Raw genomic sequence first — 27,805 nt, forward strand, 5'->3', positions numbered from 1 at the left:
TTACTATACAACAGTATATTTTATTACTAACAAACACAGTTACAACAAAACTACTGAACATGTGTATAAAGTTACCTGGTTACAAACAGAACTAGAAAAATGAAGGGTATTTAGTGTGTATTTTCACAGGAGGTTTTTCATATCTTTCTTACTGTCCACTCAGTAGCAAGAATTCTGTGTATTTTTAATGTGAAAATTCTAAAAGAGCATATCCCATTGAAGGCAATAAATTACAAATGCTAAAATGCAGATAATGTAATATAAAGGTAAAGAAATTCCATTTTTAATCCATGATGGATAAAACAAGTAACTTTGGTTTATCAGAACTGTAGTTCCTGCTGTTCCAGCATTTACATGTCCTTTGTACCACACAATTTTCATTGTTCAATGCATCACCATGAATTCTACCCCAACTCACAGTCAATTCTCTGCATAATACCATAAAATTGAGAAATACTCTTTTTAGTGGTCAAATACACAATGCTGGACAGTCTTACAAAATGCATTAAGGTTTAGAAAACAGCAAAATCTGTCTCAAAATTATCTCAAGTAATAAATCCCATTGGCTCTTAAAAAAATCTTGACTCAAATGAAGTCAGACAATGAAATTGTCGTCCACACCAGCAGTACTTGCTCTTGAGAACCACCTAGCATACAAAAGGCTATATGTATTAAGGTCTTTTTGATTTACAGAAAATATATTGCTGTAGCAAAATAGAAAATGAGGCTTTGGAGAAAATTAGGCTTTATAGAAAAAGTATTAAGGCTGTCCTCTCAGTAAACAGATTGTTAAAGAAGCCTGCATATTAATAACTCAACAGTTATTTGCAGAAGTTATCTGCAATATATTTCTTTATAGCATTTAAGAAGAAATGAAGTTACTTGCATAGGAACAGCGCAAGACGAGCTGCCACTGGAGCTCAGGACTGCACGTCAGGCTGTGCCCACCGAGTCCAGGAGTCTGAGGTGTTCCCTTTGGCACCATGCCCTGGAACTCCATGCCAGGAGAGGCTCCAAGAGGCATTTTTCTGAGACAGTGCTGCACCTTCTGCATCAAGCCTGTAGCAGGACCCGTCTCACCCCAAAAATCAGTGCATGTTATGGATAAAGGTCCAACCTGCTTTTCTCAGAACGCTGGCTGAGCACCAGGGAACTGCTGGCTTCAGCAACACCCTAAGGGAAGCACAGGAACTTTTCCAAGTTTGTACAATACATACAAAACAGTAGTTCTAAAGATTTGCCTTATGCAGACACTTATTTACAAAATTCATTTTTATGTACAAAACAAACTGCTGTAATTTCAGATTCCCTTTCATATTCAGTGTACAAGCTACCATAAACCAGGGCTATAATTGATACAGCATGATGCATAATTCAGAAATCTGTGCATCACTTATTTGATACTGTTAAGAGATAATATAAAAGAGAAAAATTTAACAAGTTTTGAAAAATATCAGAGAGGCAGATGGAATTTTATATCTGGAGAAGCAACAGTGCTTTCTAAGCATTATTTTAATGCAATTCATTACAAAGTGTTCTTTATATAAGGAATAATATTTGCCTCTCCTTTTTCTTACATTATTGCCATATCCTACAGAACTTCAGTTTCCATTAGTCCTGGACAGGATTAAATACAGTACATTATTGCCAGCTGTCCCCACAACAAAACATACATTTTTTAAGTGCAAAGCAGGATATGTGTGTTTTTTTAATAAGGCACAGAATATCCATTATTTCCAGTGTAACAAAGAACTTACGTCAGTTTTATACAATGAAAATGTTCATACAAATTTTCAATCTTTCAAAGGTTAGAACTGTTTCCTGAATCCAACTCTCTTCTGGTGTCTGAAGCTGAGTAGACAAGCAGTGATAGGGAAGGTGACTGTGAGACATCAGGTATTTGGGAACAGCTCCTTTGCAGTGAAGGGGATTCACTAAAATCATTTTTAGGAGTTATTCTGTAAGTAATAAAAAACAAAACACAGAAAAAAAAATTTAAAAATTAAGCACAGTTTAATTTACATGACACTGGGAAAAAAAAAAGAGTAGTGAAATCATATGTCTTCAGCTGTATTCTTTTGAAAAGAATGCAGTACAGTTCTGTACACTTTTACAACTCTACAGTCACCATTGCTCTTTTTCAGACCCATCACCTCTCAAAGTGATTGCAGTGCAGTCACAGATTTCTTGAGGGTCACTGTTCAGTAAGGCAAGAATATCCCACGTGCTGAAGTTCCAATATGCAATGCTTAAAAGGAAAAGAATAATCCTACAAAAATAAAAAAATAGCCCAGGTGCCAGACATACATGGCCAGTCTGCAAGTTCTGAAGCTACTGAAGTTCAGCTGCAGCCCGAGAATATCCTGATTCTTCAGAGAGAAGAAAACAGAGTACTAACAAAAATCATGGCAATTTGTATAAAGAAAATACTGAGTTCAGGAGCCTTACCTTCCTTCACCTACTCTCCTCATACTCTCAGCCAAAGTACTCATATGACATGTGCTATCTGCTTTGTTTCTTCTTTCCACCTGATCCACAGTCAGTTTAGCACTGGGTAACATTTGATCTCCGCTGTTTTCACCTTCCTCGACTCTTAGGGCTGATGCTCCATCGGCCTCTATCTCTTTCTCAGATGTCTCTGGAGAGGTTTTAATTTCTGCCACAGTTTCTTGGCTTAAGTAATCATGATTAGTGATTGCTACTGCAGAAGTTCCATGATTTGTTGTGCCACCTGTACTGGTCCCCATTGACTTTGAAATTACTTTCAGTCTGTGTGAAGTTGACTTGTAGTGCTTCTTTTTATGCTTAACTTTGGAATTATGCCTCAAGAAAAATTCACATGATTCTTGCAGCACTCTTCGACTCTCACTGATTGGACTGAAAGAGAGTACAAGCACATAACTGAAAAAAGAACATAACCTTGGCTATAATATAATAAAGAGTAATACACAAAACTTTGAAAGAACAGCAACCAGTGATGCAATCTGAGCTGGATGTTAATGAACACAGGGAAAAAACTGTATGTGAAAAGAGAAGAAAAAAATCATAATGGCTCCAAAGTAATTGTCTGTGGAACAAATAAATAAAGCAGATTTCTACATTTCTTACTTCTGCAAATAGGTCCAATGACTACAGCGAATTAATGACCTACTAGAGAGAAAAATCTACTAGAGAGAAAAATTAAGAGATTAGCTCATAAGCAGCTGCATTACAACTTTATGTAGAGTCAAATTCCTTCAAATGAAAAAAGATAAGAATTGTAAAAATTACTTCATTATTTTTAAATCCTTGTAGCTAGAAGCAATTAACATCTGAAACACAAGAAACAATTATACAGGAAATGGAAAAAGAGGGGAGTGGGAAAGGAAGTTATAAATTCACCATGGAGAAATGTAGATGTAAAATAAAAAGAGCTTAGAGACTACTACCTTGGGAAATCCAAAGAAAAAAATTATCTAAAACCACAATATCATTTGTAAGTAACAAATAATCTGAAAAGAAATAATCAAGCCATAAAAAAGAATTGAAAAAAACAACTACAAGAAATGGAGACAAAATTTATAAGCTCTTTAAATCCATAGATATAAATTTGCTTAAATTTACGTAATAAAACTGAATTCTTCTGTTTAATTAAAAAAAAAAAGAACACTAGATTAATGATTGATGCAATAAAAGTGATAGTAAGGAGGGTTCAATAATATTAATTTTAAAATAAGACAAGCCTGGCAGAGGAGAAAAGAGGATATTATTATTGCACGACAGTAAACGTAGTACTAGGTACTGTGTCAGATGAAGTGGTCACAACATAAGAAAAGAACTAAACTGATGGCTGAAATTATCTTTCCTCCTTTGACTGTGAACCAGAGATGTATTAGCCAATGCTAAACAAAGCAGCCAAACCTCTGCTATACAAAAGAGAAATCAGCATTTCTGTCTCCTTGAGACTGTTGTCAAAAAGTCACTGCACATTTAAAACTTGCCCAGATTCCAACAGAATTCTGCTGATGCCCAAAGCAGCATTTATAGTCTGAGGACAACATTTTAATTACCTGAGCTATATAAAAAGAAGCATGTCTGAAAGTCACATTTAAGTATACACTTAAAAAAAAAGAGAAAAAAATAATTTCTTACTCTCTTTTGCGATTTCTGTTGAAGAAATTGGCCCATTCGGAACAGGTCTTTTTACTTCCCACCCAGAACACTGGAGATATGCCAACAATTAATGTTAGCAAATATTTCATCAGAAACAAAAATATTTCTGGTCTTGCTAATGCCTTTGCCTAGAAGATAACAAAATTTAATAAATGCAAAGAAGAAAATATACTCATTGATTTATTCTTTAAAATGAAGAAAAATAAATTTCTTAAATGAAAGACTTTTCCCCTTACGACTTTTGTTCTTTGCTGAGGCTTGTGCTGCAGACAAGCAGACATGTACAGACAAATCAGATGTAGTTCAACTGAATATACACACAGAAGAAATCTGTCAGAAGGAATTGTTTTTCTTTTAAATTGAAAGGAAAGGTAATTTTGGGAGTAATTGTATTAGTAAAAATGTTTTCCAGAGGTAAAAGATTTATCCCTTTAAAAAAAGAAACAGCAATTGGATCACGGAATCACAGAATGGTTTGGGTTGGAAGGGACTTAAAGATCATCAACTTCCACCCCAGCTGCCAAAGGCAGGGACACCTCCCACCAGACCAGGTTGATCAAAGCCCCATCCAGGCTGGCCTTGAACACTTCCAGGGATGAGACATCCATAACTTCTCTGGCAAACCTGTTTCAGTGCCTCTCCAGCTTCAAAGTAAAGGATTTCTTCCTAATATCTAATCTAAATTTACTCTCTTTTCAGTTCAAAGCTATTCCCCCTTTTCCTGTCACTACATGCCCTTGTAAGATGTCTCTCTTCCTCTTTCTTGTAGGCTCCCTTCAGGTACTGGGAGGATTAGTTGGGAATTAATCTGATTAGACAGCATCTTCAAGGAGCCGCAGGGAACTACGCAGTAGCTTTCTGTTTATTGCAAGATTCACCTATTTGCAGAGCTGTGTCAATGGAGCTGAGACATTTAACTCAGTGAGAGATTATGCTGTTCTGCTCTCATGCTGCAAATTTAACTTATGCCACTTGTTTTATCTGCCAGACCCATCTATGAAAGTCACTATTTTCGTTAGCCAGGTAACATTAGCTACTTCACTTTGTTTTTATTTGGTTTTCATCTGGAAAATGTAACAAAAGTCTAAAAGTCAGCTCAGGTAAGCTATTCAACAATTAGCACACTCCATCTATTACAGGGTCAGATGCCATACAGCAGATCTTTGTGTAATATTTAATGTTGATATTTCTTCCTTCTAATGAGCTAATTAAAGGCTAAAAATACATGATCTGTGTTACTATACCAAGCTGTTATATTAAAGCACTACAAAACAAATTTATTGATTTTTTTTAGAGCATAAAAGTCTTATTTTCAAACTTGTATATTCTAAAGCATTTAGATTTTTACAGAGCTCAGAATAAAACCCACTAAAGTCAAAATACACTTGTCAAGAAACAGAATTGGAAGCCAAAATAACCGAGTTGTCTGTGAGCCGTGCTACTCTCAGCCTACACTGACTTCAATCCAGAGGATAATAAATGATGTTTAAGAACGTAAGGAGATCAATCCTGATCATTTCATAATGCCTGTGTTTCTATTCCTCATTTTTAATGATAGTTTATTACAGTAAAAACATAGATGGGAAGTGTAGTGCAATGAAAGATGACATGAGACACTTGCATTTCTCTTAGTTGTCTTCCTATATATTTGTTCTTAAATGGAAAGAAACAATACTTGTAAGTATATTGTTATTGTATAAAATTCTCTACAACTGTAGCCAATTCAATCCACTGAACATAGGCAGATTTAATTTAAAAGCCTTTCCAAGGAAGTCGGATTTTAAGAGGCAAGTATTAAATAAAACCACCTCCACAATTTTAAGCTGAGGTTTTTTCTTTACCTGCTTATTTTTGATTTTTTTTTTTAATAAAGAATTCTTTGCATTTCTGAAAATCAGCCTGCAAATAACAGCTATTGTGGGAAAAAATATATGGGAAATTTGTTCTGTATTTTCAAGTGGTTTACACTTCTACACTTTGAAGAAAAAAAAGAAAAAAGTTATTCTAAATCTGTGGTTATAAGCAGCATTTAAAATCCAATTTAGTCTAAATTTTCAAGAATCATTATTTCAGCTTCAACTGAACTTGATGAAAATTCAACTTACATACTTTGATACTGAGCTTGGCACTGAAGTGCTAAGCAAATACTTTTACAAACAAATATTGTGAAGAATGACCCTCCTCCATCACCATTTGTAACAGGAAGTTCAAAGATCATAAAAAAAGCTATATATTCTGTTAGAGCTGCAAGTTGGAATTTAATTACTGAATGCTACCAATTAGATTAAAATTTTCAAAGCAAAAGTAATATTCTGTTGTTTTTGACTTAAAGAGGAATTAATCACTCCATGTTTTTAAAGTGATTACTTAACATGAAAATCATTTCCTCACTGCATGGCAGACATGCATAAGGGTTTTTGCTAATTAACTTTACAGTATTATTTATAAAGGAAAATGTTACTTGCCTGATAAGGGCAGGGAATATGGTACTGGTCACAGTGGTCAAACACCCAAGTAGCTTCCCAGATTTTCCGGTTCACCAGCTCATAAACGTAACATCCAAGAAGTGCTACAAGTGGCACCAAGTACAAACCACTAAAAACTCCAATTCGGATCATGAATTTCTTGAGCTTCTCCTGGTTCCTGCCATCGTGCTGAATGACCTGCCGCACGTGGTTTAGAGAAATAATGCCAGCTAAAAGGAGAGAGAGACCGAAAAAGACACAAAGGCACAACGGCAAAAGCACAAAGTACAGAGAGGCGTCCAGGTCATAGAGACCCACAAAACAAACTCCACTGATATTGTCCCCTTCGACTTTGTTCATTGCAAGGAGCATAATGGTTAGAAAACCAGGTATCCCCCAGGCAACTGCATGGAACCACATGGCCTTTTGTGCAATAGCCTCACAACTCCATTTTCTTCCTGCTGCAAGGAACCAGGTGATAGTCAGAATCACCCACCATATAGTTCCTGCCATAGTGAAAAAGTACAAAACCATGAAAAGGACAGTACAAGCTTTGTTTTGGGAGCCAAGAACAACCGTTTCACCAATTTCTAGCTTATCATCCGCCTCATTACAGGCAGTTCTGTTCCCAAGTAAAAATCCAATAAAGTACATTAGAGAGACTATGCTGTAACAGACAGAGTAATATATGATTGGTCTCTCTGGGTACCTAAACCTTTTAACATCAATCAGAAAAGTTAGGAACGTGAAAAGCGTAGCACAAAGACAAAAGATTGAAACTATCCCAATGAAGCTTTTTGCCACATCCAATTCATAATTTTTGAAGTACATATTGGGACATGGGGGTGCACACTGATCAATTCCTAGGAACTTGTAGCCTTGTCCATTGGTGGTGTGTAGGTGTCGGGGACACCAGAATCCATAATCCCTTCGGATCTGGCTTGGGGTCTTCTGAGTTCCATGTACGTTTGTGGTTACAGCAGCAGTGGCAGGAGCAGTCTCATCACAGTTGATTAGTCTGAGTACATAAAGAGAAGAGGAGATTTCTCAATAGCCCTCATTCTCAACTAGAATTACTTCTTAGAAATATGAGAAAAATCTGATCCTAAGCACTGTTAAATTTTACAGATGATGCAAATATGAAATTATATGAAAAAAATCAGATGGCATTATAAAAATCAAACTTCAACTATCTTCATTTCAGAAGACTTTAATCGCATTTATTTAACTGTTGCTCTCCAGCTGTTGTTTTATAGTTTATGAAACACTACTCAAATTGCAATCATTCTACACTTTAAAATGATACTAACCTTTTACATATGTATATAAAATATTTAGAGTACTTGTTTTTTTATATTTTTGATAGCAGACTGTTTGTGATACAAAAATCTTGTCAAAATGCATGCTTCAATTAAGAAAGAAAACTGACATCGTAATTGATGGCTAGTACATTATTATTATTATAATTTTTTGTGTTGTACTGCTATTTCATTGCCAACAATAAACTATCTAACTGAAAAGAAACCCTGGTAGAAAATGCAAGCACTGTAAAAAATTATTCGTATTTTAGCAATTTTCAAGCTCTGTGATGTTAATTTAAAAACTGCTCAAGACTCAACTGCTCCAGGGTTTAACTGGATGCAAGGTGTGATCTTTTTATATGGATAATACCATATCAGCAGTGCTGGACATATCTACAAATGAGGTTATATAACTTAAGCAGGTAAGCATTTACTCAAAATGGGATTTATGGTCACATGTATTCCAACTTTAAGTGTATGTTTAAAATGAACAAGTTTTGCATTCTAGCTTTTAAAGTAAAATTCTGTTGTCTCAACATTCTTTGTCAAACACTATTACAAGACTGTCTCAATTCAGTATCCAAGGTCAGATCAAAAACTCCTACAGTTCTTTATTTTACTGCACTATCATGCTGTCCAACTAAATCCAAACTAATTGTTAAGAAAACTGATTCTATGGCAGATTCTTTCATTAACCACAGGCTGGAACAGTACATGTGGAAACAGAGTGAACTTCATTCACTAATTGTCTTAATCAGCTTCATGTTCATCTGTAAGAACACAGAAGTGTGAACATCAGTATTCCAGTTACTGCCCACAAGCTCCTTTTCCATGGGCTCCAGCAGCAGGATCTCTGCTGCCCCAAGAACATCCTGGACTTCTCAGAACATGGACATGGACTTTTCAGTACTGGCTATCAGGGAGGTATCACTCACATGTGAACAGGAAAGGTTCATTTTGAGTAAACACTAGCAGTAATAAAATAATATAAATCTGCACTAAATCCTGCAAAAAATGTATTTTGATTTAAAATGTAATTTTAAAGATATATTGAATAATTGGATTCACTTGTAATTGTCCTACTTTTTCAAAATTATATTTGAAGATACCTGCTGGCTGAGAAGGACTATTGCTGCATAGAACCTCACAGAAGATGGGAGAGGTTAACACCTTCTTATCTTAAAACTCCACAACTTCTATTTTTCTGCAGAACTACGGGAAATGGCATTAATGCCACTTGTCATATTGGCTCCAATATGGATTTCTACCAGAGGTCATCCACAGGACTACTGTCCCAGCTCTCCCTCAGCCACATCACAGATTAGCAACTGCAGGTGGGTTACAAAAATTGTGTTTCCAGTCTCTGCTCCTTTCCTGTACCTCTTGACCTGATGTGTGTTAATAAACAAACAAAAAAAATCTGGCCTTAATAATTTATAAATATGCACAGTTGGAAGTCGTAATCTCAAGAAGATTGTACTGGAGTGGTTTCCATTTAAAAAATGTAGACATCTTTTTTGGTGTCTACAGAAGACACAATAGTATTAACTGTCCTCTGTCTGAAACAGACATGTGAATGCCTTTGAGGAAAAGGTGACATTTCAAAAAAGAGCACTTTGGCAGGCAGTACAGGAAAAGCAACACAAGAGTAGGTTGGCACATTTAAGCTGTTAGGAGCAAGATAAGGTCTCTACTATTTTATGTCCTGTGTCTGTTCAGATACACAGAACATCCTATATTTCATTATCTTATGAGCAGTTACTTCTAAAATCCCTTATAAAGCAAGCGTGATCATCCCTAGTTTAGAGATCAGAAACCAAAGCAAAATCTATGTTGTAACATATAGTATTTTAAACTTTTAGAAATGTTTAGTAAAAAAGCTACCTCTTGCAGGGATCTGATTATTGAAAAGAACTGCTGCAGAACTTTGTTGCAAAAAATGTCACAGGCAGAAATGCAGGTGATCATTTGAATAACAAAAAAAGTTTTAATAAAAAAATGGTCCCATGCATAAGCACTGCAGGGTGAACACCCTAAGGAAGTTACAGCAAGATAATATTTAACATTCTGCCTCAGACTTTCAACTCAGTCTGGGCCAAACATGAAAATACCACTCCCACCACCTGTCAATATGAAAAATACCTGGTACATTCCAGCTCTTCAGGCCATGCAATTCCAAAAGTGTCCATCAAGTGCTTACAGTCAGAATACACTTTCTCACAGAGGCTTCGACACGGGTGAATCACGTGAATCTGATCAAGGCAAGCTGGGACAAAGGCTCTGCACAGAAATGTCTGGACGTCTGGTGAACAGTGAAGATTCATAAGAATAAGGAAAGGCTACAGAGAAGAAAAAGGCTTTGGTTAGCAATGTTTAAAAGATAATTCAAAGCATCAAAACTAACTTTCATCACTAGGGCTTACATTTAATCCTATGTAGGTTTGAAAAGATACTAGAAAATAGTGTTTGCTCAGCAGTTTTGAAAAAACAAAACTCACCGGCCTGAGTGGCAAGAGGCTCCGTTAGCACTTCCAGCCCAGCCCTTGTCCCAGGATCATGGACAATCTTTGCCTATCCAAACCTCATTTTTCTTATTTGACAACATTAGAAATCTGAAAAGCATTATGAATGCCCAAGATATTCTAAAAATGAAGTAAAACACAGAGTTTCTTTGTACACCAGTCAGCTTCTAAACAAATGCCCTGAGGTTTTTCAAGGTGTGTCTGTTCCTGTAGTTCCTGTTAGATTACATTTTCAGTCCTAAGTGGTATGTTGTACTCATCTTCTCTTACACTAAAGAAATTTGGGGATTTTTAACTAATGAGGTCCAAATATTATTTCTCACTTTTAAACATGTAATTTCAAATCTCTCTCAACATGATTGAGAATTTCTTTGCCTGGATTACCAACTAGAAGTCAGTGAGTAACTGACGACTGTTCTTACTAGAGAATTCACAGAACGGAGTTTAACTTTTTCTGTTGGACGCATTCAATTGCTTATTCACAGTCAGACAGGCTTTTAAGTTAAAAAAAAGTTAAAAAAAATCCAGCCTTTCTGTTTCATATTTTCTTGGCTTTATTGCTGGGGCAAATTATTTTGTCCAAAATACTACTGTGTGTGCAAATGTTATATGTGATATTAAACAGGGACAGTGTATGCAATTTTCAAAGCAGGCCAAGCTTTTAATAAGAATTTAATTTAAATTTTTGCCATCAATATCTACGTCTCTCAAACATTCAACCCATGTCTGTAAAAGGAAGGATTAGATTCTGAGTCCAGAACAGTATCCTTGCATTTTTCAGCTTTTAAATATCCTTTATATATATATATATATATATATATATATATATATATATATATATCTGTACCTCCTTATCCAAGAATTACATCTTACTACTGAACATGCTGTTTAAAAGGAAAGACATTGATACATAAATTTTCCCTTACGAAATGGAATATCTACAAGTCCTTAAAGGACCTTGGTAATAAATACAGGAATGTGTGGGGAAGAAGAAGATAAGGCAGGGCAAGAATAACATAGAAGTTCTTTATCATAAACCAAAAAAATGTTGGCAGTACACTTCAGAGCACTCCAGCTGTGCGCTGCATCTGCACATGCCATTACAACAGGCACACATCAGTTTGATTCCCTCTCTGAATGTCTCCTCTTGAGCTGCCTTTGCTGGAACCCAAGACTTGAGTATTTTATGACAAGGAGAGAAATGCAGTTCTGGTATACTGTGCTCCAGTTCCATGAGTTGGATTATTTCCTAAAGACTGCACAGCTTCAGATGAAAAAAGTAGTCAGGAGTTTACCCTAAATGAATTAAATTTCCTTTGCATAATTACAATGTTTCTTTTCTTCTCAATTGTTAATTTATATTTGTTCCATTTTTCCTGGAACTTAGGATAAAGACAATAGCCTGGATAGTCATATTCAATTGTTACAAAAACTGAGTTTACTTTTGACATTAAGTCTTGCAGAAAGTGTCTTGGTTGTTGCGAATTCTTCCTTTTTGTCACCCATAGTTCATCTCACTAGACTAAAAGTAAAATTAATTTTCTAGAGCAAGTTTTGGACTACTAGCCAAAAACTTTTTCTGACTTCAGCAATCTTCCCTAGAAAAGTAATTTTTTTTTTTTAAACCCCATCATTTATATCAATGAAACCAAGTTTACCCACAGAGATATTTTACCAACTATTTTTATAAGCAATGTAACAGTTTTTGCATAGCATTTTCCAACAGAACTAATAAAGTTACATATTTTAAGCTTGCTCTTTTTATAGGAAATAAGCATAAAGAAAACATCCAGTGAAGAAACCCAGGACATAAAACCAACTTTTACCACTCCAACAGAGTTTCTGTCTTATGAAGCTACTTAAAGGCTAAAATATCACAAGAATAACAATATGTATAATGATACTGGGTATTAGAGGTAGATAACAAATGACAAGCAGAAATAAAATGTTTGCAAGAATTTTGCTAAAGCGTATTGTCATTGTCTAAACACTCTTTAAAAAAGCATGTTTTATTTAAATGCAAAACAACCCTAATGAATAAATGGAAAAATGCTAGTTTTTAGGAAGAATACTATGTTTAGCCTATAATGCAACCAGAGTAGAATTCCAAGGACTTGGCTCCCAAGAGTAACTGTTCTTTCAATTCTTCTTCTATTTCTTTCAGCTTGCTAAAAATATTTACCTTCTGACACCTTAGAGTATGAGCACAAGAGCAAGAAGTTTGATGTTCTGAAAACACAAGCTGACTTCCCGAGTCAGACCTTTCAGCTGGACACCTCATTCCACCCTGGCTGGTAGCAAGGGGGCTGTAATAACACCAGCTGACATCTCTTCCTACCAAGGGTTTAGGAAACAAGCTGCACATTGGAACACAACCACTGTGTTGAGAAGACAGTGACAAACCATTCTTCCTAAAACTCATCCCTTTTTCAATCGTTGAAGTTTAAACCCTTTGTAAAATACTACAGCAGTAAGTTGTCCTGCATAATTTAAGCAGACTTTAGTGAGAAAATGCTGCATTTTACCTGTTCATTGTAACTCCTGGTTTTGCAGTCTGTGTGTTCTGACAAACAGGTAAAAGATTGCACAATACTTTTTCCATATTATTTTGTCTTCCTGATATAATTTTTGTATTTATATACTAGCATAGTAATGCTTTAAATTTTGATTTCTACTCCTTTCATAATACACTTTGCTTTCTATTTGCCTTGACTAAATTTGAAGACTGACATCACATTTCCAGTGACAACAAAGACTTTCTGAGTGACAGTAATTGATAAAGTTCTGTGCCCACCTAGTGGTACACATAGTGGGCGTTACTTTTCCTCCGTATTTATTACCCTGGTGATTATTTTCCCCCAAACTAATTACTCCTGCATTTCCCCACTCTAAATCATACCTACCATTTTATTGTCCAGTTGCTTCTAGCACATGATCTCTCTGCAACTCTTTCATCCCATTTTGTTTTCTCAGCAAATTCAGTACCTATTCCTCTTCTTGGTCCATTTATGAATTCATTCGTTATCAGAGGTTTCAGTACAAGTAACTAAGGGAACCACTCTAGTCATTTATTTGGTATATCATGGAATTATCATCTCAGGATTTAATACCTCTTATTGCAAAAAAACATTTTTCTATTTATTTATTCCTGCTTTTCTTGTTCTTTAGGTAGGCATTGGAAAACAAAGTCTCCAATGGGTTAAAAGCAGTTTCTTAAAAAAATATAGGCTGTGATCATGTTTTTGGAAACTGAAGTATATATAATATACCCTCTGAATTATCCCTTTCAATAGAAGTATTGAAAACCTCTAACAGATTTTACAGCCAATGTGTTTTCTCAACCAAAAAAACTATAAAATGTAAAACTTTGCCTCAAGCACACACAAATGGAATTTAAAAAACATAGATTTATTTTCAGCAGCTGCCTACTTTTACCATTTAAGAACACTAGAAGTGTTAGTGAATTGTGCCTGGTGTGGTATCTTTAAATGTGGGCGTCACTTCCAGCTAGCCAAAATGGAAAAGCTTGCTCACAGAAAATAGTATATCTGCATTTCCTGATGGACCATGAAAGCAAAATCTTACCAAAACCAAAGTATTTGCTCCTCTGCCTTCATAGTCTGGAAGCAAAAAGTAAAGCCAAGATCACTAAGATTCAGTTCCTTCAAGGGCACTTTAACTGAACCATGGATGTCCCAACCACAAACCACATTGTACCCAAGTGGTCAGCTGGGTAAATTACATGCATGCACAAGCTGGTGTCCTAAACACCCAAGTCTGGGATTAAGCTCAGAATCTTATACCATAATCCTCCTCCCTTCAGGAAGTTCAGGGTCTGCATGTGGCACAAACACACAAAGTTCTCTCCTCCAGGAAACTAAGGCACTTGGCATTTCAAGTATTAGCAACCACTGCCCTGTCATACGAAGAAGAGATGAAAATCTGCACATTGGATGATGAGAATGTTAAAAATAGAGTGAAACCTGACTCTTGAAAAAAACAGAAATAGAGCTTCCCAATATATGTCCTAAAATATTAATTCTCATCTTCTTGGCAATGGGAAACAAAGCTCAGTAAATACAAGGCAAGCTAGAATACAGTAACAATCTTAAAAAAAGGCCAACACAAAAAACCCCAAACCAAAAAACTAATAGCAGCTGTAAAGTCAAAGATGATGCAGCCTGTAACAGCAAGAGAGGCATTGCCTCAAGCACCATCAGTGAAGAACCAAGGACTGTGGGATGCAAATTTTCCACTAACAAACAGGAACACCTTATTAAGTCCTAGATTCCTTATGAGGTGTGTCTGTTATATTTTCTCCAGAAGCAAAGACAAGCTACCTCAAAAATCCAGTTATGATGTGGTTCTACAAACAGTAACGGTGCAAAACACAGAAAAAAAGTCTAAGTGTAAACATGTTCTTAAATGTGCTTTGCCAACAAGTAAACTGCAACCTAGAACTATATATGGATCCTGTGTTCACCATGCTTCTCTGTTTTGTGCTTAGCAGGCTTACAATTCCAAGACACAAGAGAAACAAATTCATTATTCCCTGCAGACATTCCAAATGCTCTGATGTATCTCATCTCAGTCTGACCCTAAAGAAAAGCATTACCAGAGATGATCAGTCTCTGAGGTTCTGACATATAACTACCAGCATATGTCAAAACAAGTAAGTGAAAATACTCTCCTGTACTCTGCTAATTAATGTCTCAGAGATACTTCCGTATATAAAAACCTGTGGATTGAATATCAAGGTCTTTGTTACAATCATCTATGGCAAACCTTTATTGTAAGAGACAGGAAATACCTTGAATTGCTGAGATACACAGAGGACTCAAGCCTTTGTTCAGCCGCTGGAGTCAGATATCTAAGACAGTAACAACCTATTCTCCTAACCACTGAGCTCTACCTACCATGCTGAAACATTTAGCCTCATTAATCTAGTTACCACCGAGGTTAACTAAGTTAAACAGTGACAGTCACCAACTGTCTCAGTGTTAAGTCATGTCGTCTCTTTGATACAGATCTTGTGACTAAAGCAACAATACTACAACCTTGTTGCTTACATAATGTGTATTTCATTCACTGAAGCAAAGGCAGGCTTAAATCTGTATTTCTACAATTGTACTACTGTGTACCTCAGATTCGTACCTATATTAAAGATACACATTGCTATTCATTTAACTATGTATCTACCTTACAGGAAATAACACCTACCTAAATAATGAATAATTAGAGTCACGCAATATCTCAAATTGTAAGGGACTCAGAAGGATCACCTTGCTTCTCACAAGGCACCTTCATGATTAAAAATTAATTGTTAATAATTTACAGTACCATACAAACAAACCTACTATCCAGTCACTACAGAATTGAAGTACAGCCTCAAACCCTAAAAATATATTTATAAACATGTACCTTTTCAGATGTGATAGTCAGGAAATGCAGCCACTGTCAATCACAGTGCACATAAATGATCTCAGAAGAGAAGACAGTAATTACTCTTCATACTCACAGAGCTATACTAACAATCTTCACAGTATCCTTAGCCACTTTTCCAATGATAATCTGTTTAAATTAAAAACAGTGGAGCAAGTATGGCATGGTTGATTTAATCCTACACCACTGTTACAATGGAGTTATTATCGACTGGATGCAAACAAGATTAGCATCACACCCAGAGAGATTAATGCCTTCATGCAATTCCTAGACAGGCTGGCAAGGGCAGCAGTTTGCTGGTGGCCATAGTGAATCAGCTGCCAAGAATCTGTGACTTCTAGTTCATGCACAATTAACTAAGTCATGATAAATAAATGTCCCAACACATGAAACTAAATGAAGGATGAAATTTTCAAATTCAGTAGATTAAAAGCAAGGCTGAGAAAATACAAGGTTTTTCCTATTGGAAGTTACATTGATGAGTATAGATAAAAGGCAAATTAAATACACTTAATTTGGTATGTAAGGATCTTGCAGAAGGCTGAGGTAGTTTAAGTGTCAGTGTCTTGTTGCTACACGTCTGCTAAAAGCTGCTACTTAACAGCAGAACTGCAAAACAGAAACATGGGAATGCCCAGAAACATTAGTGCATGCCAATCATCTTTAAACCAGTCAGGAACATGATATGAACTCATCGGAGAGTCCATATACACCACGTCTCTACCTGAGCTGCAGGTAATAATCAACTACAGCTGCCAGCAGCAAGTATCAGCAGTAATCTGTATTTTCTCAATTCAGTTAGAATTACATGGGTAAAACAACAAAAGTTTTTCAGGACTAAAAGTCACCATTTATATTTTAGCTATAAATGTACATAAGATATATATTATAAACATGAATACTTGTAAGTTTAATATGCATTATTAGTGTGTCCTGATATGAGAGATGTAAAAAAAAAAAAACAAACCATCAAACATACATGAATTTCTATTTTAATAAGCTGCTTTTAAAAAAACAGCATTACTTTCTGCAGCTTCCACAATCAACTAAAAGTACATGAAGTTGTGTTTCATTTAAAAGCCTTTCAAACATTTTTAAAATGTAATCAATTTAACATTTACATAGGTAAGAATTATGTATTTTGTCAGAGTACAAAGTAAGTTGGCCCCAAGACAATAGTTTAAGTTTCCTACTCCAGGAAAATCTGAAGTTCAAAGAACTGGCAGAGGGTAGGGGCGGCGCAGAGAAAGAAAAGAGCAGTAAACAAGCCAGTGGGACAAACCACGCCGTTCTGCAGTGAAAGATGTTTGCAAAGATACAAGCTTATTTTTGTCCTTCAACCGAACAGCAAAGGCAAGGCATGCACTCGGGCTGTCAAAGGGCTGTGAACAAAGCCTGGGGACGGCCCAGCGTGCAGCGGCTGATAAGCTGGACTGTGCCCAGCAGTGCTCCTCCCAGAGCCGTACGGGCCAGGAGCCGCCCGCCGCTCAGCGCCTGAAGATCAGTGTTTGGAGGGCAAAGGATGGCAGCTGATCCTAAAAACCCCTGCAAAGCGCCAGGGACCGGCCGGCAGGGAGCCAGGTGCCCGTGGGGTGGGACTGAGCTTCATCACCCATCAGCTGAACAAGGCAGGCAAGAGCTCAGATGCTGGGCTGTGCAACTGTGTTTGCAACAAGAACTGTGGTCTGCAAACTCTTCACCATCATCCACCCAACACATGCAATATACATACATACAGCTCTATACACATATACATACATGTGCCTGTGTGTGTATATATATTCTGGTCTGAACTTTCTTATTAGCTATTCAAAGGTTATGGGAATATTAATCAAAAATCCTACCAGGGTAAGGGTAAGGCACATGAGGGAATGTTTTCAAAGGTCAACAGGACAGCAAGGCACCCAGGCACTTTCAAAAAAGGTAAAACAAACTCAAAGAAACTACTCCAACATGACACCTTGGCACTGAAGTAGCCATTGACTGTAAAAATGGACACAGACACAGAAGGATAAAACACGCTAGTCTGCTTTTTTTTTTTTTTTTTTTTTTACTTTTATATACTCTGAATGATTTTGTATTAACTACACAGAGTTGCAATATGTTCTGAGTTGGAAGGGACTCACTAGGACCCAGTCCAACTCAGGTGAATGGCCCATCCAGATCTAGTAACAGAATTCTTTTTGTAGTAAAACAATTCCGTATTTTCCCTCTAGGTATTTTCATTTGCAAAATAAAAATACATATATACCTATATTTTTTAACTATAGCAAAGGTTATAAACAACATAAACAGGAATATTACATCTCACTATCTGAAGCAAAATAAAGTACAATTATTTCAAATACTTTTCAAAATAGCTTATTACCAAAATTCACTACATTTTTGTCCTAACCTAAATTATAGTTTGACCTAAATTATAGATATTCGAGCCTCTGCAATTTACAGTCCTTAACAAACATGAGAACTTCTTCCAAAGTGTTACAGAACTGAACTATTTTTACAAAGATTTTCAGTTATACATTGTTTAGGTTTTGTGTAAACTAGACAGAGCATAAAAGACAGACAACTATAAGTTAACTGAAGGAAAGTATACTGCAGGTCCCCAGACATCTGAAGTCTAGACAGAGCTTCATTACATCTGGATTGTGGTAGCACAAGAATCTCCGATCTTAAATTCTCTGTGTATTTGCCATGTATTACAGAAGTAACTGGATTTATTGATAAAATTTTTGTGCAGAATTCAATGTAAAGGATTACCTGTAATAATGTTGACTGTTATCTTCAAAAAAGCCCCTCATTTCAAAGAAATTCCAGCAGAAGTCATTACTGCTATGGTTCCAAAAGTCATCCAGATTCATGCTTCCCCCTCTCTCTGAGTGTGGGGACACACTTCAGCTCAACAGCACTGCCCAAGTTACCAGAGTAGTAAGCCTGAGCCATTTCTCTCTTGCTTACTCCATGCATTTTTAAGCAGTCTTTAATTAAAACTTTAATAGTCTTAAAATTCCCAACTTTGTTATGATGTAGGAGATGTCAGTCAGGCATGCACAAGTCATCTGACCAAGCAGAAGCCCACGAAGCTGCAGTCATCTACCTCAGCACCTGCAATCATTACCTCTCTTTTCTGCTTTCACTATTTCCAGTTGGTCATACTTTGAGACACTCCCCAGTTTCGAATGCCTGCATTAGACACTGTTTCCCTATTGTTAGCCCACAGTACTCACCTTAGTGACATTCCCTTCATTATCCTCCCTATTTCTCCTGTTCTAAAAACTCAAGGCTGCCTTTTCCTTCTCCCTGTCACATTATGATTTGTGGGCCATGTTAACCTTTGACATTTAATGTTCTGTTTGTAGCTCCGGGTATAATCCCCAGCGAGATCCCCCACCCAACTGGATTCTTAGAATGGTGCACCTTGCACCTTGCTTGCAGGAGCACTAGCTCATGTGAAACAATATGCAGCTGGGACATGGCATCCTAGCAAATAGGTATTGCTAGGTCACCATGAGGCTGGATGGGTACAATCCCCCTCCAGAAAATCAATGCTTTTAATTTTGTATGCAGGACAATTGTGTGGAGAGTTTGGCCACTAAGTGCTTTGTGGCAGTAGCTACTGAGACTAAAGAAATCTGGTCATGCAAGCCCTCTGGGGAATACAGCATGAGCCAAAAATGGAAGGATGTGGCTATGCTCTGAAATAACTTGAACTACCAGAAGTTTAAGTATGGGAAAGGTGGATTTTTTCTTTTTTCTCCCAGGAAGCTCTTGTCTAGAGGAGAGGTATCTTCAGTAAGAGGACATCCTCACTGTCCTACAAAAACTGATCATCCAGGCCTCTCTCCCCCCATCTACAGTAGCCACTTACATGGCTTTTACACACCCCCTGCACACCTCTCCGAACAGCTAAGCAGAAATCAAGCAAGTCTCCACTCATCTACACTACACAGCACAGAAGAAGAGGGCAGACTTATGCATCTTTTCCTCTGGCAGACAAATTACCAATGTGTTACAGCAATCACAGATGCACACAAATACACAGGAAAACCCCAAAAAGGCAACCATGTGACAAAAGAACCATGTTTGCCCCTAAGGGCTGGTGAATCAACAGTCAACATTGAGAGAGAGAAAAAGGCAGCAAACTTTGTAGTGCAGCTACTCCCACCTCCTCCTTTGGAATGCAGTAGAGAACTAAAGAGATGACACAACAGTAGTTTTAGGAATTATCAGCTTTAATCATTGCACTGTCAAACTAGAAAAGAAACCATGGACATTTGACCACATTCCCCATCCAATGTGGTTATTTTCTGGATCATTTGCTTTTTACGGTCTTTATCAATGAAGGCATAGGTAACATCTTGTAGCCAAGCTGTCACCCTGAACATCCATCCTGCAAATGGAAAACTAAGCCTGCATTCCACCTCCACCAGCACACAACAAGGGCCCGAGCTCCATCCAGCCTCCTGACCCATGTACCACTGTGAATAAAGAGCATCTCACACCCAAACACCACAAAGCTTGCTTCAGAAAGACATCAGGATCCTCTGCCATTCTTAGGCTAGATTTGTAGATTACATAAACATCACGAGCCTTGCAAAGATGTCCCACAATGTACTTTGGTTCACCAAATCCTTCAAGACAATCCAGTTGCTGTTGCCAGAGCTGCCATGGGCCAATGCACTGGGCATGAGTCTTTACCCAGCTGTTGATTCCACACAGTTTGACAGCTCACAGACAGCGGAGGGCAAACAGTGCGGACCACCAGCACACAACAACATACAATTTTGTCCTACTTGCTACTATTCAAAGAAAGGTATGTGAAGATGACCTTCAAAATCACGGCCACTGCATCACCCTCAGCAGACCTATCCTATCTAATCTAATGCTAGGTTTCACTAATGACCAGGTAAAGTTCACAAGTTTCCACTGGGCAGCAGCCACTTCCATAAAAACACAAAGACAATATGGAAATTGCAAAAGTTTTGTACCCACTGCTGACTTCCCCAACTCCAAGGATGATGTGTTCTCAGCAGACAGCTCAGCTCCCAAGCCCTAACTGCTTTCTACCAGTGAAGAAAGTAGTTACAAACTCAGTAGCTCTGTTCCTGTTTTCCTTCTCTATATAAATAGTTTTAGGGAAGCTGTTCCATTCATCCACAGGTGTCCTCTAGGAGTGGGCTACAGCCACTGGATTAAGTCCATCACTGCCTTGATTTAGCCACTAGTTGCAGATTTGAGTGTGGAGAAGAGAACTGGAGACAAGGCTGCACAAGCCTAAGAAACCACCAACAGCTTGCAATTACACTTGAACATTAAACAGGGCACTGCAGTAGGGACAGATATCTGTAGGACACAAACAAGATACCATAGTATTTCTCAGAAGTCTGCTCTTGACAAAGGTCTTTAACACTGCCTTCTGTAGGCCAGCTTCAGACCTAATGCACAGTGAGATGGGCCAGAACCTAACCCAGAGTAAAACTCCTCCATCTCAGGCAGCAGACAGGTAAGAAGTGCGCTGACAACTTCACCTAGGGATCCATTCCTGTAACACTGAATTACTTGCTAAGTGAAGGCATAACCTCTGAAGACGGATAAAGAGGAGGCTCTTGGAATCACACTGCCAACACCATCTCCAAGAACCCCAACTACCATCTCAAGCATGCATTACTTTGGACTCCCAGGCATTCTAAACAGCATTCTTACTGAATAAAGAGCAAGACAGTGCTATTCACGCTATCAAGTGGACAAGTCCTGCTGTTCAGAGAAAGCAGCAGCAGATCTTGGGATGACTGAAATGCTTACAGCCAGGGTAATGGGATTACACACGTTTGCCTGTCTGCTTTCAGTCAATCTGCACAAGCCAATAACACTCAAAGGGCCTCAGTACTACAGGTAACAAACACTTTTTTAGTGGCTGCAATTTATGGTGCCCACAGGAATCAGCAAAAATGGTTAATGACTGTTGCTATAAGCACCACTCTAAGAACTAAACATGTATGTTTCTTTGGAATACCTGAGATCAAGAGAGCACAAAAAAATGAACAAACATCAAAAATTTTTACAGTATTTTACAAAATTACGGGGATAACTCCCATGTTTTCAAACCTTTAGTCAATGCTTTTCTGCAAGTTCCATGGTGATGGTCAAAACAGAATTACTCATGTCCAACTATTCCACATTTCTTGAAACATAACCAGCAGAGAAGTCAGTTGTACTGCCTTGTATTTCCTTTGATCCATATGAAGTACCTATAAAAAGTATTTAGGCATCTGCCAACCTCCATTTAACAAGCATCAACTTAGCTGTTTCATCACCACAATCTTTTGTGACCACCACTTCATTCTGAGAAGCTAGAAAAGCTACCTTAGTTTTACTTAGTTACACAGTAACACATGATGTTCTAAATTTGCCACTTTTTACAAAAGCTTTTCTTGCTCCTTAGTACCATGCTAAAGAGACAACAAAAATATTACAAAAAATATGAATTAAAGACTCCTTTGTGCTTGTTCCATTGGGTCAATGGCCACACCTCTGCACCCATTCTCAACTTCAGGGTCTGAGGTAGCACCAGGGGCAAAACATAACTCCAAGAAGATCAAGAATATTGACTGTTTTCCTAGAAGATGCTGAGATTTAAGCTTCAAGTTTTAAGTACTAGTGGTACACATATTACACCAAGCATTGCTCATGTGGAGTGCAAATGAGAAGCAAAGATGGCTGTCTCTAGAGATTAAGTAAATTCACACCTGTGCTACTTTGCAAGCTATCCCAGTAATAAACTGTTCACAAAACAGCACTTACTTCCCCAAAACTCCCAACCTACAGTGGTAGACAGCTTTTTCCTTCCTGTGTGTATACACACATGCCTACCAATTTAAGCTTGCAGACACCGGGTTTGCAGGTTTTTTTAAGTACTGTTATATTAAATTAACCGTAAATTTGGATTTAGTGGAAGCAAATAAAGCCATTACATTACAAATTTTAACTCATGCAACTTCAGTGTTAAACTTTTGAAGATTATTTTTAACCCCCTCTAAATGGCTTTGTTTAAACCAACCCCAGTTCTCACACAATTTCTGCCATTGCTCCAGCCAGCTGCACTTAACCCTCCATAGAGACGCACATGCATATTCTGGCACATGGCCATGAACTCAGACGTGAATGGAAAACTCACTACAAATCATTTTTTCAGTCTCTCTGAGGTACTTCATTGTTCTCTGTGCAATATTTTCCAGTGTTTTCTATAGAGTGCTCTAAAAACTCACTGGCAAGCCTTTTCCCTTTGTACTTCTACAGACCTGTGGATCCTGCTCACATCAGGAAGTCTTAAGGGCTTGTCTCCTGTGGACACATTCCAGAACTGCAGCAGAACAGATTAAGAGATATGAATATAAGTTACAACACAGTAACTCCCTGCCTTGATGGAATAATGCCTTCAGTTGACAACCTACTCCAGGATAGTTAAAAGTAGGAATTACTTTGGAATTAGAAGTTACTTGTTTTAGTGGATGACCACGAGGGGGAGTTACACCTATTTAAGCACAGCTGTAATGAACCAGATCTTCCGTTATGTCCACTTATTTTCCTCATCAAACCCTAGATCTTCCACCTCACAACCTGTACTAGTAGTAACAGGAGCAGTTACTGATAAACTGCTTTGAGATACAGAGATGGTAGGCATCTGCAAATAATCACATTCCACAGTCATGCAGCTGTTTAGCAAACATACGCAAAATTTCACACCACAAAACCATGTGGTTTTACTTTCCTAAAGCCACCATTTGTTGTGTAAACAAAACTAATCCAAATATAAAGTAAAACTTGAGAAGCCAAAACTCAGTCTATCAAGTTGAAAGCTCAGAAATTAAATTAGAAGCTCAGAATTGAATTAAATAAATAAATATGTGAGTGAAGGGAGCAACTGAAAATTACAGATTTTTTATTGCAGAAAACAAGATCCTAGAGGGACTATCCTCGCTAGCTAGAACATTCACAACGGAGGCCCTAGGACTGAGTTAGTCACCTTCCTGCTCTAGTACTTCAGTGTTCTTTTACAGCACATCATTATGAACAGCTGATACACGAGGCAGAATTGTAAGACCATGTATCAGCTGCTTTCCTGGAAGACAACCACTACCTGAGACAGTAGCTCCACATCATCCTCTCCTGGAGGATTACTACGAAGACACCATCCAGAAATAACAATTTAACACGTTACCAACACAGCTCATCTGGCTATACAACATTCTCTTGCAGCAGAACACACCTGTCAAGCCTTCAGAGTGGGGCATTGTGAGTTACTACTGTTTTGGAGAGTGAACTTCATCTTGAGGTCCCCTTGACAAATCTTGGTCCTTTTGGGGAGTAAACACTCCCCTGAAATTCTTAGAGGGGACAGAAACAAAACACTGGATTAACATTAGAGCTATCTGCACAAAATATTTTTGATTTCTGAAAGTAGTCTCTACCTTGTGCCTTAGAATCCTAAGGCACAAGGATGCATGATCAAGCATCTTACACAAAGCCAGTTATGATATAGGGAGCAAAATACTGCAGGCCTCAACCCCAAATCCACATGAGACCTTACCTGCAAAGATCTCATGCCCAATTTTGGTAACAGGCAGGGGGAGGGGAAGGGGAAGAGCAAAACAGAATTTACAAAGAAAGCCTTTAAGCATTCCTACTGAGGATCAAAATAAAGCATTTCTATAGAGTGAAAACATGCTATTAAAATTCTTTCTTTGGTACAAATGAAGTTTGGATTGAAAATTACAAAATAATTCAAGCTCTTAAAACAACAGCAGTCTCCTCCACCTCCTAACTCGCTGCCTCATTAGGGCTGCAAATTGAAATTAAACACTATTCCAGAAGTGAGTGACTACTCCTCTGCTGCCATACTAAGTCCCCTGAAAAGCAGAACCGTTTGACAATTCTAAGAAGGTTCTCTGTTGCAAACAACTATGGCGCTGCTCCTGAATGAGATGAAGAATGACATCAAAATATGTGACACTGATACACACAAGTCTCTCTCAGAAAGAAGGCTCAGCAATGAACCACTGTAAGCTTTTACCATATTAATTCTGAATCTAACCACTGCAAGTGGATTCAACATGAACTTCATACAGAATGGGAGCAAAGACCCTTTCACCTGTAAAGCAGCTGTCTTAAAAATTCCCTTTGACTAGGTAATCCATCATCACTGCTGGACCACAAATAAAGGCAGGCAGACCACACACAAGAGGCAGGTCAGAAATGTCTACACAGTGCCACAGTAGCTAGGAATACCAAATCAGAAGTCAGGCAGTGGGAGTGACAGGAGACTAGGAAACAAATCAAAGAGGATAGGCAAATCAAATCCAAATAGACACTGTTGTTTCCCACAGCCATTCAGACAGTTGAGTAGTGATCCAACACTGCAGTAGTCAGGTTATAAAGATGACAGGACAGAAAAAGAAAACAATAAAACTTCTCACTAACACATAATTTTTAATGAAATAGCTATACAAAAAGGTAGGTAGCTATATATAATGTAAGTCATGATTGCTTTCCAGAAGGAGCTCCTGCCACACATGCACTAGGCACAAGTTACTGACAGTTGAGAAAAGTCAGTCATAGCAACCTAATAAAAACGGATCTGTGGTCTCTCTGCCCTAACAGCAGCATGACTGGAAGGCACAAACACTGACAAGTGCTGGCTCAATGGTTGCAGTTAACACACACCAAGAAGCAGCAGTGTACCTGAGGAGATAAAGTGGCAGACACTGCAGGAAGCATTCCTGAAAAGTGATGACTAGAGAAGCACTGCACAGTTCATAACTGAAGCCTACAGCCTGCCTTCCAACTTAAAAGCCCTCAGATTGTCCGAGATCTGTGGCCAAATTCAGTTGCTTGCACACAGATGGCTTAACATTTGATACCAGAATTTCCCATACATCTACACCAGGCTGACAGAAACAATGTGAGACCAAAGCCTGCACTATTCCAGGCTGGCAACTGGCAGCCAAACAAAGAATCGTGATTATCCCAAGCAACACTACAAACATGTTATGACAACTGAATCAAGCTCCTCCTCCAAGCTCAGTAAAGAGTATGCAAATAAGATTTTAGTAGCAGTACCTCCAACACCACATATAATTTTTATTAAAAACAGAAAGTTAATATTCACCTCACTTCTGTTTTACTCTCTGCGTAGCACAAGACGCTGAGCTTTTCAAGACCTGTGTTAAGATTTTCTCCTCCTCTTACTACTGAAAAGCCATTATTAAAACAGGTTTAAAACTTGTTTTACAAGCCTCTCACCCAGAGAGGCTCTCACCCTTTACAGGTATTGCTACGGGCAAAGCCTTTCCACAACGTGGCATATTCTCAGGGGAGCCACACTCACAGTCAGTTCAGGTAATAAAAGTTCTTATTTTCAGTTTAAAAGAGTAAAGTTGCTCTTCCAGTCAGAAGTTTCAGCATCCAGTCAGAAGACAACAGAAGGCAAAAACCACAATGGAGAACAGGGTGAAAAATAACTTCAGATGCCTCTGCTTAAGAGATGTAAGGTGAGAGAGGAGCAAAGAGCATCTTCTAAATACGACATTTGCACTGTGTTCAGGCAGACCAGAATACCATAAACTATTTCCTCTGAGAATTTCACCAATTGTTCTGTATAACAGTAAGGTGCCTGAGCTATATGTGATCAGCTCTGCCAAAATGCTCTGAATAGCCACAGTGCTGTGCTACACCCATTCCTCTTCCACTCTAATACAGGATCCAAGGCAGGGTGGGGGGAGGAAATCGGTAGCTCCCTTACATGGTGCTTACACAACCAAGGAGCTCTAGAACACTCTGAATAAACATCTCACTAAACATTATCAGCCTTGTCATTCTGTGCAACAGTTATCCCAAATAATTTATTAATGACAATATTGTTACATATTATCGAGGAGGTGGGGTGGGTGGGAGAACTTACGTCCATTTTGCGAGCAGCCGTGTCCTGATCATAGTGTCCCATGATGTTTGGGAAAAAAGTCATATTGTAAGGCATTCCTGAACATCTGGAAATAGTAATTGGCTCACACGTGAATAAGCTGTGCCCTTGCACCAGAGCTAGAAGTAAACTGCAAGTCGCAGAGAACACAAGTGCTCCCATTTTGTCAGGATCTCCAACTTCAGCACATCGCTCTGCTCAGTAGTTAGACTGGCGTTGCACAAGGATAAAAACACGCATCTTCCTCTGCTGGCTCCAGCGCAAGGCAGAAAGGCACACAATCAGACTCCTCAGAGCTGCTTTAGCTATTGCCCCATTTTTGCTGAGCGCGCCTTTACTAAACCCCTTCTTCTTCGAGCCTGTACGTACAAAGACAGGACAGAGAAGTGAACAGCAGAAACACCCCGACCACGACCACCCGTCCGAAGGCTGAGCTCAGCCTCCCGGCCGGCCTGCAAGCGAGAGGGCGGCTCCGGCCGGGCCGGGTGTCCCCCGCAGCCCCTCCCCGTCCCACACCGCCGCCGGGGCCGCGGCTCGGCGCAGCCGCGCTCCGGGAGCGCCGCGTTCTTCCCCCGCTCCCGCCCGGGCCCCGGAGCCGCCGCCGCTCCCAACGCCCCGTCCCCAGCCCCGCCCTGGGAAGCGGCGCCCGCGGGCTCGGCAGCGCAGTCGGCCCGGGACCCGGGGCTCGCCGGGCGCGGCCCCGACGCCGCATCCCCGCCACGCCCGAGCCGCGCCCCCGCCGCCCCCTCACCGGGACCCGCCTCCCGGCGGCCGCCCCGCGGCAACGCTCCGAGTCGCTGCCCCCCGGGACGAGACGGGATGGGGCCCGCCCCGCTGCCCGCCGCACTCACCGGCGGCGGCCCCTCCGCGATGGCCGCCCCCGGCACCTGCAGGATGTGGCGTCTGGCGGGCGGGGCGGGGCGGCCGCACCTTCCCGCCCCGGCGGGG

At 38.9% G+C, this 27,805-nt stretch overlaps 1 protein-coding gene across 3 annotated transcripts; it reads right to left on the minus strand.

Moving 5' to 3' along the window:
- Positions 1 to 27,765, minus strand: FZD6 (frizzled class receptor 6). Of its 3 annotated transcripts, none has more exons than XM_014257919.2 (7): positions 27,709 to 27,765; positions 26,840 to 27,216; positions 10,061 to 10,257; positions 6,618 to 7,635; positions 4,132 to 4,280; positions 2,449 to 2,877; positions 1 to 1,958 (listed from the first exon to the last, which is right to left on the minus strand). In XM_014257919.2, the coding sequence occupies exons 2-7, from the start codon at positions 27,017 to 27,019 to the stop codon at positions 1,802 to 1,804; spliced, it is 2,130 nt and encodes a 709-aa protein (XP_014113394.1). In that variant the 5' UTR covers positions 27,020 to 27,216; positions 27,709 to 27,765; the 3' UTR covers positions 1 to 1,801. The 3 variants fall into 3 exon arrangements, with proteins under 3 accessions (XP_014113394.1, XP_014113399.1, XP_087918578.1); XM_014257924.2 differs by lacking the exon at positions 27,709 to 27,765 and adding an exon at positions 27,609 to 27,708; XM_088062452.1 differs by lacking the exon at positions 27,709 to 27,765 and having other exon boundaries at positions 26,840 to 27,343.
- Positions 27,766 to 27,805: the final 40 nt, after the last annotated feature.

This window comes from Pseudopodoces humilis, chromosome 1 (genome assembly GCF_049639895.1).
Source record: "Pseudopodoces humilis isolate 2021_Gansu_Grassland_sample_001 chromosome 1, ASM4963989v1, whole genome shotgun sequence".
In the NCBI taxonomy this organism is placed as follows: Eukaryota; Metazoa; Chordata; class Aves; order Passeriformes; family Paridae; genus Pseudopodoces; species Pseudopodoces humilis.

Coding starts and splice junctions, on each gene's coding strand:
- FZD6 (XM_014257919.2), bottom strand. CDS start 27,019: ATGGGAGCACTTGTGTTCTCTGCGACTTGCAGTTTACTTCTAGCTCTG. Junction 4,281..6,617: donor ATATTCCCTGCCCTTATCAG/GCAAGTAACATT, acceptor GTTATCTTCTAG/GCAAAGGCATTAGCAAGACC. Junction 2,878..4,131: donor AACAGAAATCGCAAAAGAGA/GTAAGAAATTAT, acceptor ACTCTCTTTCAG/TCCAATCAGTGAGAGTCGAA.